The sequence below is a fragment of the Lichenostomus cassidix genome, chromosome 2 (genome assembly GCF_008360975.1).
Source record: "Lichenostomus cassidix isolate B80296 chromosome 2, HeHo_3.0, whole genome shotgun sequence".
Taxonomy (NCBI): Eukaryota; Metazoa; Chordata; class Aves; order Passeriformes; family Meliphagidae; genus Lichenostomus; species Lichenostomus cassidix.
Window position 1 is genome coordinate 90584703 of NC_139482.1, and position 13005 is coordinate 90597707.

Below are 13005 nucleotides of genomic sequence, written 5' to 3' on the forward strand. Positions count from 1 at the left end.
CTCCGGAAACACCTCCTGCTTTCATTTGCTTGTGATCCCGAGAAGGGAAATGAAAGGTGTAACAGCCTCATCACTGAGAAAAACGCTCAAACGCCTGCGGGTTGGTTCAGTGGTTTATTTTCTCTAGCACACAGCAATATAGTAACAACTAACAGTAGTTATATACACCAAAGGGGTACTTCAAATTAAAAAAAAAAAAAACAAAAAAAAAACCAACTTTCGGTAAAATATCGTTTTGCTTGTAGAAAACAGGAGTGCGGAGATTTTAATTGCACTGGTGTATCAGTTCAGGCAGCTAGACCTCTGTGAATTCCATTTCAGCCTTTGATCTCTGTTTTAGCCTGGGCTGTGTTTTATATAAACATAATAAATGAGCTGCATTCCCACAACACACAGGGCATCATCACATTTAGACACAAAGGATGCAGAGAAACCATACCAGCACTTGAGCCCCACACGCCAAGCAGGTGAGAATTTGAGAATCTCCACACCCTCCCTCCAACTCCTGCTGCACAGAGTAACTACACATGAAGCTTTTCTGTACAAACACCAACCAAAACCATTAGAACATGTTACAAAAAAAAATCCAAACAAAAAAAAAACCCAAAACTGATTCCAGCATTGTTTGCCTACTCTGTTTACCTGCATCTAGCACAGGCACTAAACAGTGCTAAAATTAAGGTCGGTACCCTAATTAAACTACAGACAGATACACAAAACAGACACTTCCATTTATTAGCCAGAATAGCCAGGCACATTAAAAACTGCTGTAGAAAAACATATGCATAAAAATAAAGGGCTACGTTGAGGCTCTGCCCCACCAGTTTGCTGAACCATGAGTATTTCCAACACGAGTACATTGCAACAGATGCAGATTCTACTTGATAAGGCTGATAAACAACAACAAAACAAACTCAAAACAAACAACCAATCTTTTGTCATGCTGCTGATACAAAACTACAGCAAATTTCAGTCTACAGTCTTCTCAATTATTAGTTTGGACAGCTGTCTGTCTTGGATGTTTCTCCAGCAATGATTAAAGAGCACTGAATGGGTAGAATATGCTTGTGTACAGGATACAGACATTTCTGTTCACATGCTCTAAAGACAATTCATTTTTCATACTATTAAACTAGCAATGTGTTTTGATATGTGGATATTTTAATGTCAGTCAAGTACATCGAAAGCCAGCCAAGAACCCACCGGAAACACTGAAATTTGTAGATTTCTCTCTATCATTTAGTCACTGACCTTAAAATCTCTTGAGCAACATAAGGCTATCCAGCAAGCAGACAAAGGAAGTCCAGCTGAACTGGCAGCTATTATGGCTGTAGGCTAACAGAAACCAGTAGTGAAAAATTCAAAGCAAACTGAGCTTATCCAAGTCTGAAATCCTGCAGGATACAGAGATGCTCAATTTCTGTAGCAGCCAAGAGTGAGGTGCAGAAGGTGGAAGCCCCGTAGGCTGAAGTGCACTGCATTTATGGTGTTTTCCCACACCACAGGTAAACACTGTGCCCCAAGCCCTACAAAGCCTACTAGGACACAGGGATGCATTAGGAGAGCTGAAGGAAGTACACCTTTCTCAGCCCCTGGCTTCAAAGGAGGTACGTAACAAGATTTCCTCACTGAGCAGGAGAGTAAATCTCAATGTTGCTAACCTAAGGAAAGGCTGAATGAGGAGAAGCTAATATTCCACTGGCTGCAAAGACTCCTGTGGTACCCATTTCTCAACTCCTAAAAACCCCTCAAACCTCTCAATTAATTGAAAACATTGATTTCTGAGGTGATAGAATAGTTCTTGGCTTCCATTCTATGACAGACCAACAAATTGTTTTAACCTGCCATACATGGTATTATCAAACATTGTTGTTCAAGCTTTTTATTCAGCTAATTATTTGAAGCAGTGGATCAGAAATAGGTTCTAATTGTTTTATTTATGGGATTTTTAAAGCTAGGTAGTAAGACAATATAATTCTGTTATTTATTCATCATTAAACAACTTCTATATGTTCACCTTCCCTGCAAATGCAGAATTTATTTGTTTTGCTGTTGGTTTTTTCAACCTTCTTCCTTCAGTTGCATTCAGGGTGGTTAAACACATTAAGACTGTAGGCTCAAACTACATACTTAAATATGCACTTATTATCCTTAACACACTGCTTTCCTAGGTATGCTACCAAAGAAATTTTGCTATTTTGGATTTCTCAGCTTTAGTTCCTGCAAAGAATATAGCACAGGTTTGTGTGCAATCACACTGAACTAGAAGTAGGCAGCTCTCCCACTCATTCCATTTTCTCAAAGTAAATCAACACTTCAGGAAGCTGTTGTAGGAAATTACTGTTTATCTCAGCCTGTAGCACTCCTCCCCTTGATATTAAACAGGCTTTAATACACTTTTGTCACTTCAGGCAGTGTAAGTGGGATACAGCACTGCTTTTAAAGCCTTTTTGATGGAATTCACATATCTTAAAGCTTTTGCAATTTAAGAGCTGGACTTTTGTTGCTGATTTGAGAAATCGGTGAAGAGCAACTCATATCAGAAGGGATGAAACAAGTAAAACATTTTATGTAAACACTTAGAATAAACCAACTGGAATAAGACACAGGAATCCACAACGTACTGAGAGAACCAGCACCACTACAAAGGATGGAGTGGACTCTTCTGCCTTTCCATATAAACCAGGTGGTTGCAGAAGAGATGAGTTTCTCCCAGTAAGTACACTACCCATTACATGTCTTGCTCTTGTTTTACTTTGCTCACTGTGCTTTGTATCCACTGATTTTAATTGTGCTAAAATAAAAACCACTGTTGTTTTACCACTTTAAACCAACAAAACCACTGAAGTAAAAAACATTACATATAATTATATACAGTAAATAAATTTAGTAAAAAAAAAACCTAACCCCCCAGACAATACAGACAATACAATATAGATTTGGCACTTTTGCCATGTTTTACTAAGTACCACTTTCCACAGTACCATAAGCAATGCTAAATCCCAAGTAAAAAAACCACAAAAACAAACAAAAAAACCCCAACAAACCCCAAATTTTACAGTGTTCCTTTCTATCAGGCAAGAAGGGAGGGAAGTACACAACAACAAAGCACACCAATAAAAATATCTAGTCTATATCAAATGTACCTTTTCAATAAGGAAATCCATAGAAAAAAACCCTACCGCTTATAATTTAACACCAAGCTGTCTTCCTGGCAACCAGGATTACAGGTTTATGCTGAATACAATCTTATGTTCAAATACTGAGATAAGCAGCATTATCCCAAAACCCAGGAGAATCCCAGCATTCTGTAACAGGAAGTATCCCCACCGGCTGCATCCATGGTCACTGGCATCATTGTGGAGCATTTCAGGTACCTAAACAAACAAGGAATTGTTAAATGCCTTCAAAAGAAACAGTTGCTTCAAAGCATTAATTCTCAAGCAGTGTTATACAAAATTCAAATACATCCAGTCACTTACCATATCCACAAGAGCCACATACATGAACAAGCCAGCAGTAAGTGCAAATATCCACATTGAAACATTGTCTGCGTAATGACCAATAAGGATCCCAGTCGCCATTCCAAGATAGGCCAGCATAGCTGACAGAGCATTATAAAGCACAGCTTGCTTGACAGTCATACCAGCTTTTAGAAGTACAGCAAAATCTCCTACAAAAGGGAAAAAAAAAAAAAAAAAACCAAGAAAAAGTTGTCATTCTCAGGTAAGTATTGCAGTGTTTTCTTACAGTTCTCTTACTTACAGGATTACTAAGCTATTTTAATGCTGTCATTTGCCTTAATTTTTTTCCTTCATAAAATCAGAAATCACTGAGGGACAGAAAATTGAAGGGTGTACGTGAACAACAACACAGCAGCAAATACTGTAAGTTTATAACCTTAAACTCTTATCATTTTTTAAAGAAGCAGTCTTTTGCTGAATCACAGAACATCCTGGCTTGCGAGGGACCTACAAGGATCACCAAGTCCAACTCCTGGCCCTGCACAGGACAGCCCCAAGAGTCACACCAAGTGCCCAAGAGCATTGTCCAAACACTCGTTGAACTCTCAGGCTTGGTGCTGTGACCACTTCCCTGGGGAGTTGTTCCAGCATCCAAACACCCTCTGGGTGAAGAATCTTTTCTTTATATCCAACCTAAACCTCCCCTGACACAACTTCAGGCCATTCCCTCGGGTCCTGTCACAGGACAGAAGAGATCAGTGCCTGCCCCTCCTCCTCCCCTCACAAAGAAGTTGTAACTGCAATGAGGTCTCCTCCAGGCTGAACAGACCAAGTGACCTCAGCCTCTCCTCATATGGCTTCGCCTCCAGACCCTTCACCATCTTCATTACCCTCCTTTGGATGCTCTCTAATAGCTTTATATCCTCATGCAGTTTGCATTTAAACCACCACGGTAAAATGCTGAAGTACCTGATATGCACGAGTGTTCCCAAAATAAAATATTCCCATTCAATCGCATATTCAATTTATTAACCTCTAACTACTCTTTGTACTTTAAGTCTGTTTGATAAATTTCTAATAGTTTCTTTATTAATTTCTGTAAATGATCCTTACTGTCTTATTTTCACTTGAAGGAATGATAGACCACCAGACAGAAACAGCTTTTCTGTAATTCAGAACATTTTTTTTAACCAGAGTAATAAAAGCTTATTATTTGAAAATAAAATGGATTCCTTATAAGTTATCTCCAGACAAAGTCAACAAAAGCTATCTTCAAAGCTGAGTTCACTTATATATTACAACAGCTTTTCCTACGAACTGTTGCAATTAAGATTACACACATTGTTTAGCATTAACAACAGTGATACAGTTTAAATCCCAGCCAACCCCAGCTAGTCCCATTTGTTTCAATATTCCTATGCCACTTCATGTCCTCTGTTAAGGTCTTTCCTATCAAGTCTTCTGTTCTGATTAAAGACATATGATTTAAATTGTAAAAGATTTTTCTTATTTCCAAAACCAAGAGAAAGGTTGAATATAAAATTATCAGATTCATAACATAAATTTACTTTGCACATCTGAACTAACATTTAGTACTTAATACAATTAATACAAGTTCCATTATTAATATGCACAAGACTCAATTCCTCCTGACCCATAAAATCAGGTATGTTTTCTCCACAATAATGCATTTCTGTATAACATGTACAAATATATCAAACTGTTTATATAGAGGGAGTTCAATGTTTACACATACTGGTTTACAAGCTCCATTAAATGAAATTGAATGTTCTGTCCTCTGGGGAATTAAACCTTAAAAAAAGTGAAAGCAAACTGTTCTTTCTTCATTCTATAAACCACGTATGACTGTGACCATGACAGCTAAGAAATAAACACCAGTTGCACATCCAAAATGAGTTGACAACTGGAAAGATCAGCTTCGTCTCGAGTTCAGCTAAGCACATCCATCCTGTTCTCACCAGTTGCCCTTCAAAAGGGCCAAATACCGAACTCATATTTTAAGACACGACAATAATCTCTCATGGGACTGAACACGAATTTGAATCGCTTGAGCTTGAAAGACAAACTGTTTCCAGAAAGATTTCTACGTAGTTTCAAGTTTAATTTAGAGCTACAGCAGTTCTTTGCAAGACTTAATGAAAAAGCAGCAAATGTTATGCGGAAAGTACTTTGACTAATCGTGACCTTCCTTTTAGCAACACAAGCACAAGAATAAAATTAAGGAGAGATGTGAGAAAAGCAAATTCTGTCACGTATTCTCCTGCAATTCACAACTTATGTTATATACAAGGAGAATTAAAAACTACAACTAATCTTGACAGAAAAAGCTGTAAGTGCAAGAGACAGTTTTAAATAAATTAGATTTTTAATTGATTAATTAAATTAAGAAATGGTTAAACAGTCTTTAAGTACATCAGAAGTATCTTTGAACAGACAACCTGACACAGATTAAGTTTTCTGATCTAATTTTATTCTCCCACATGCACCTGTAAGTACATACACATGCAGCATATGGAAATGCTGGGGTCTTACCTAGCTCATGAGGTAATTCATGACAAAATACAGCCACAGAAGTGCTTAAACCACTAGATAACCCTTCAGTAAAGGCTGCTCCTATTAAGAGACAGGAGAAAGAAAAGCAAACAAAACATTACTACATATTCAGACATCAAGTGCAGAAGCATTGTTGCACGTGCTTGTGTCATATTAGGACATATATTTCACTCAAATTTTTCTCTGTAGAAGCATTTAAATTTTAACTGTTGTTTACAATTCTTAGGTTTCAAAATTCTTCTTCAGAATCTTCCTGTTAAAGTAAACCACATTTCATTATCTTATTTCTGAACTAAGCCAAATACATTCCAACATAACCGTTCCCAAAAAATGCAATAAATGGAAATACCATCAGAAAATACTGGGGTTTTTTAAGCTACAAAGGGAAAAAAAGCAGTTCAACTGCATCTGAGAGTCAGACATTTCTACAAAGGAAACTAAAATCAATAGTAAGAGAGGCTATGAAATCAACAGTGAACTCTAGGCAGCTTGCTTTTAAGTAACTATCATGCTTTAAGTGGAGGAAAAAAACCCCAAACCACAAAACGCCCTTAAACTAGTCCAACAGTCTTCATCTTTCTTGTCTTCTCTGCTCCTCCTGTTGCTTTACCATTTTTCTTGTTTGGCAGCAGGTCAGGAGGACACAGCACACTGCAGGGCTGCAGAGCTGAACCACAGCTCACACCCAGCACGTCAGGTCCCCAGCTGCATGGAGAGCCTCTCCAAGGGTGCAGAGCTACATCCAGCTTCCTCTTCAGCTGCTCCCAGGGGCCTGCCAGCAAACAAGGTGCTGCCAATGAGCAGGCAAAGAGGCATGAGGCCATGTCACAGCAGCTGGCACACAAGGGACCCAGGAGTTCAGTTTCCAGAGGAGGCACTACAATGGAAAACGACTCCACTAGAGAGAATCCCTTCTCTTCACTGGAGAAACTCTACATGCTGACCTAACTCTTAAGGGAGACATGGCTATCCAGGTCTTAATGTTCCAGAAATGACTGATGCTCCTCCCTGAAGTGACAACAGCAGCAACTTTACCTCTGGGATGCATGCTGAGGCATCCAGAAAGAGGATGCAGGAAGTGATGAGCAGGCATCTTTGGGTGAGAGATAACAAAGAGAACCGAGAAGATCTTTAGAAGAGGTTCTACAGAGGCAAGAGTTCAAGCTCATCAGATTAAACAGGAAGGCAGGACCAAAGCAGCACTGGAACAGCAAACATGAACTCCCAGATGGGTAACATTTGAAAACAGGGAAGTCTGGCAACAGGAAGAATCTTGTCTCCACTTGCAGCTGAAGAACATGGTCGTGACCCTGGCAGCACTGAGAGGATAAATGAGTCCTGCCTTGGCAGCAGAACAAAAACAAAGGTAAGATTTTTTTTTTTTTTACTGATAGGAGATTCCCACCTGTGCAGGACACAGACAGACCTGCTGACCTATTGCACAGGAAAGTCCATGGATTGCCCAGAGCCTGACTGAATGATACTGTGGAGACACCACCGAAGCTTGTCTGGCCTGTCATGGATAGATACCACCTGCCTACAGAGAGAGAATACAATTGACTTGGGGGATTTTTTTGCCTACCTACATAAAGGGGTTTCTTGACCACAGAGAGTTCCACTATAGAAGTATGTATAAATAGCAGTTCCATGTGCCTATTCAGTCTCTTGGTCAGGATCAGAGTATCGCCAGGAATAAGGTCACAAATCACTAACCAAGAAAAGGGGGTGGATAAGCCTACCTATGTACACAGGACATCACCATTCACACAAGAGTTTTCAGCTGTGGAGGTAACAGCACTGGGCACACAAACCAGGATGTTCATTAATTATACTGGCAATTGCTTCCTCACTATAAATGACAGAAAAGCCAGCCAGGATTAGCACTGTAATTGATCTGCTGCACGAAAACAAGAAAAAACTGATGGCAAATACAGCAAAAAAATGACATCTATGGGCATGAGGTAACTGAGTTCAGGACACAGGAGGAGGCTGGAAGACAAAGAAGCAAAATTAGGACTCTAGGCTTTAACAAAACAGACTTTGACTTATTTAAGGAACTGCAGTGTAGCATACCCTGGGAATCAGTCAAAAGGGAAAATATGCCCAGAAAAGGTGGCCAGTTTGTAAAGCACAGAGATGCACAAATGAACAAGCTTGTTTGTGTGGGAACACTGACAGAAGACATGCCCAGCTAAGCAGTGTGTCCTAATAAATTAAGATTCAAAAAGGAAGCACACAAGAAATAGGAACAAAGACTGGCAACAAGGAAGTTAAAAGCAGTGGAACAAAAGGGAGGAAGACCAAAGCCCAGCTAGAGCTAAAACTAACAAGACACCAAGGAAAACAAGAAACAGTTCTACAAGAATGTTAGCTGAGAAAGAGAGTTCAGGGAAAATTTGGGTCTGTTGAAAGATGAGGAAGGGAAATAAGCAGTAGACATAACAAGAGGAAAAGCACCAGCACAGCCTTTGTCAACAAAACCAGATCCCAGCTCCATTCCAGAAAGAGCGAGCCACCAAACCACAGAAGCAAGTGCTCAGAAAAAGCTGGAAATTCTCAGGTGCATCCCAGGATGAGACTGCTTGCTATTTTAGCTTGTACTTTGATTGCTTCTTACTTTTCCTCTTTGAACTTCACAAGAATATCTATTTCTATCTTTTTACTGCTAAAAAGAAGTCCTGAAATGTTAACAAACTGAAGATGAAATTAATATATCTGGCATTCTACCCTCTCAAGTTGTTGATTTAATAGCATCACTGGTATCTTAAAATATACTTTTAAGACATCACTGCTCTCAAAAGCTAAAGAGAAAAAAATGCATGCAAGACTAGTGTAAAAATAGTGTTCTGCATTTTACTTATTTAGTTGTAATTACACATAAAAGTTCAAATCACAGATGAAATTTTTGTACAAATGAGTCAGATGCAACTGTTCCACTCTTTAATAAAAAAATAAGCACTTTTAAATCGTGTTCCTACATAATTAGCACAACAGATTTAAGGAAAAAAGTAACTGATGGAACTTATGAATAACAAATCACATGAAGTGAATGAACTTAAATGAAGGGTTATGCTGGCTAAAGCTATCCTTATAGAAGTGTTCACATCTTCTTTAAAATACAGATGAACTACTACCCAAGTAGCATTGGCATTTTCACAACACCATCAAATTGATGTTTTCCCATAATACTCTAAAGCACATGCAGAACTGAAAGAAACCCATATTTCCATTAGCCTGAACAAGCTACACAGCAGGACTTCTGAAAGCTATCGCTCTCACTTGTTCAATAAGCCTTTATTAACCTTTCTCATACTTTTCCCTTCATAACTATAAAGTCATAGCTCCTTCCCAAATCTCCCTAATGCCAAGAGGTAATTGATTCTGTGTGTCATTTCTATGCAAATCTTCCTTCTACCACATTTTCACTACTGATCTGCTCAAAAATTTACATTTCATGCTTCAACTTTCATCAAAAATGAGATTAAATCAGAAAGTCTCTTTTCACATTATACTTTGAATTGACTGAATCTTAACAACTGCAAATATTGCTGTAAAAAAATAGTTATTATTGGGTTTCCTCTTCAAACAAGAATGAGCTTTTTCCTACAATAAAATTCACAGAAAGACTGATACTGCTGAACTGCCTCCAGTATGCTAAACAACCTGGAAATGAATGCAATACCTGTAAAGATTAGTCTTAAATACAATAGTCAAGATCAGGAAAGATTAGCGTAAGTACTGTAGATTATTGATTTGACTTCACTTTCTGTAACTTACTTTAGCCTTTTAAATTCAGAATACCTGTAGTCTACCTCTCCTTCTAAGAAAAACATGAGAGCTCCCAAACCTGACCTCCCACACAGAAGTCCAAAACAAAATATTCGATCTACTATTTTTGTGATAAAGAAATATTTTTACTGAAGCATTATCAAAGAAGACTGAGCAACTACAACACATTAAGGGAAAAATAGGGGCATGAACTACACAGGAACAAAAAGATGTTTCGTTTGCAAGTAAATTAACTGTTTATACCTGTTCAATTTTTTTTTAATGGGCTATTATGCTCAACTTTAGGAACAAAGTTTTGACTATAGTATGCCCCATTTTTTGTTTCAGAAAATAAAAATTTCAGGTTAGACCAGACTGAAACCAGGGCCCCATCTCCCTAGCCACCCGTGCTCTGGAGGAACTTACACATGATGTGTAACCAGGGCCCAGTACAGGCAAGCAGATATGCCAAGTATTAAACCTGACCTTGCTGCGTAACAAGTGAAGATGAAAAAGATGTAAAGAAGCCAATGATACCACCGGTGGCCTGACTGAAGTGAAAAAATCATAGTTATTTTGTATGTGACAAAAAACACAAGCTTCTCATAAAAAATAATTAAAACTTAAAAAATTGCTGAGCACTTGCAGGCACCGAAATACAAAGTCAATCTTAAATGTTTTTTATAAACCTAGTTTTAGTTTTGAAAACCACTAGCTTCTAGAAGAGTTAAAGTAGAAAATGAAGCAAAGCTTATAGGTTTCCTAAAGAAACACAGCTGTAAGCACATAATTTCTGTTTCATTTATCACTGACCTCCAGGTTGTTAAACTGGAGTTTTATCATATTCAGATGATGCTATCAGATAAAAGTTTAGGCTTCAAAGATCCTCTGCTAATTAGTTACATTTCTTACAGAGATAAGTGACAGCAAGAAGACTTCACTGTCTTCACATCCAAGAAAGCTGCAGCATCCAAGTCAGCACTTACCAATTGCTAGTCCATCACTAAAGTTGTGTAATCCATCTCCCATGATCACCATCCATGCCAGAGTTGCTATTCCCGCATCCTTCAGTTCTTCGCGTGAGTAGCGCTGACTGTGACTGTGGGGATGATGGTTCTGATGATGATGGTGATGCAGAATATGATGGTAGTCATGGTGATGGTGACTAAGGTGATCTGTTTGTCCTAGAGTATCATGCAAGTGAGAATGGCATTTGTTTCTACAGCCCCTGGACACATATTCATTGTCAATCTCCTCTCGATGAGAATGAGCTATCATCACTTCTTCTTCCTCTTGTACAGTTGGCTGCTGAGAAATGAAGGATGATGGATCTTGAGAGTCTGTCCCCAGATAGCCCTCAGGTCCTGTTACAAAAACCCAGAGTATAATGTTACACATTTTTAAAATCACCTAGGAAGCAAAGATACAATAAACAGTTTGAATACGTGAAGCAGTAAAGAAGTTTAGAAGCTGAGACTGATAATCCAACTTCTTGCACCAGAAGATTTTTTGAAGCATTTCCACAACTTATTTAGATTTCAGAGATAATTCCCAATAGTTCAAAATAAGGGAAACTTAGTTTCTGTCTCCTACTGCTAAAGCAGCCCTTACATTATGGCCACAAATGCTCCCTAAAAGGCAAGAAACCTTTTAATCTGAGACCCACTGCAATTTAAACACAACAAGAGGCTCCAAGTCCCAGTTTCACAGCATGAAGGCTGTTAGTCCAATTGCTTCAGAAAAAACAAGTATCTGAGAAGCATGTGGCCTTTACTCATCTCAGGGCTGAAGAATAAGGATACAGAAGATTATGTTCTAGATCATTCTGAAAACTCCTGTATTTCAAAATAAATACAGACACTTTAGTTTAACCCCAGGAAAATAAACACTGAAAAATAAAGTCATCAACACAGACCATGAAATACCCTCATATAACCACTGCTGGCACACCACAGTTAGTTATTGTAACTAATTTCTGAAACTTGACAAATTCTTCCCCTGCAATTAAATAAATAAATACAATTCCTTTTTTTCTACATTACACACAAGTCTTTCATTAGTTATAAAATTACTCTGAAAAGCTGAGCATCTTTTAGCAACAAGAGCTAACAAGTAACTAGTCAGGTGTGTTTTGGCTTAAGGCATGATCATTTGCACTCTGAACGTTACTACAAGTATTGACAAGAATTTTACATTATTACCCTTGTAAATAAATAATCAATCAAACTAAAAAAATCCAGATATAAGATACCCAGAAATCTAAATAATCAGCCATGCATATAACATCTAGCAGTCTAAAGAGAAGTGTAGAAGTCAGTAGGTACAGCTGTATTGCAACCTTCACAGAATGACTTCAACTTCCGCTACTAAATCCAGAATTAAAAGGCCTAAGGTTCCAAAACTGTGAATTCACTACTTCTAGTATCTTGATCCTTTTTAAAGGAAAGCAGCAAATAGACCTAGTCCTCTATATATAAGCCCACAGACAGGTTTTGTTTTGAAAACAGTTCAAATAGGCAGTGATCCAACCTACAGTAAGCAGCAGATCTATGAGCTGCCATCAATCAGGTGTTTTTTAAACAGTGCTGCCACAAAATAACAACTGTGTGATATTAATGAGACTTACGATCATCTGTATCCAATTTTTCTTCATTCGCTGAAAACTTCTTACTCTCTCCATCATCTTCATTTTTTTTCTTATTCCAAAAGAAAATACTGCAGTTATGAATGTTTTACTTATTTTTCAGGATATACATGAGCAACATTATATTCACAACATTTATGCAGCCTGCACAGAAAGAGGACAACATGGAAGCCATACAAAGAGTGGACAAGAGGAATATTGGGAACTGAGCTAAGTAAAGTAAGATGACAAAGGTTCCTCAGCCTCCATTAAGGGGGAAAAAAGAAAAACCAGAAAACAGATCACCACAAACAAACAAACAAACCCATACACATAAATGCCCTACATTTTCACAAGAATTTTTCAGAGGGTTTCCATCTGAGAAACGAAACACATCAAATGCCGAGTAAGTAATTCCACTAATTCTTTTCTATCATAATGTCAATATAATGTTTTTTTATAATGTACAGAAGGAAAACCAAGTAAAATCTCTATTCCTTACTCACTAAAGTCTGTTTCACAATAATTTATGATCAGTGACTCAGTATCTAGGAGGGCATAATTAGTCTAACAGGA

General features: G+C 38.0%; 1 protein-coding gene across 1 annotated transcript in view; it reads right to left on the reverse strand.

The window, feature by feature from the left end:
* Positions 1–101: 101 nt before the first annotated feature.
* The window catches only part of SLC39A6 (solute carrier family 39 member 6), a 19520-nt gene continuing 6616 nt past the window's right edge, over positions 102–13005 (reverse strand). Inside the window, exons 6-10 of the mRNA XM_085052331.1 lie at positions 12433–12502; positions 10793–11170; positions 6018–6098; positions 3483–3673; positions 102–3377 (exon numbers count right to left, since the gene is read on the reverse strand). Coding sequence (XP_084908457.1) covers positions 3225–3377; positions 3483–3673; positions 6018–6098; positions 10793–11170; positions 12433–12502 — 873 coding nt within the window. The 3' untranslated portion in view covers positions 102–3224. The remainder of the gene's footprint in view (positions 3378–3482; positions 3674–6017; positions 6099–10792; positions 11171–12432; positions 12503–13005) is intronic.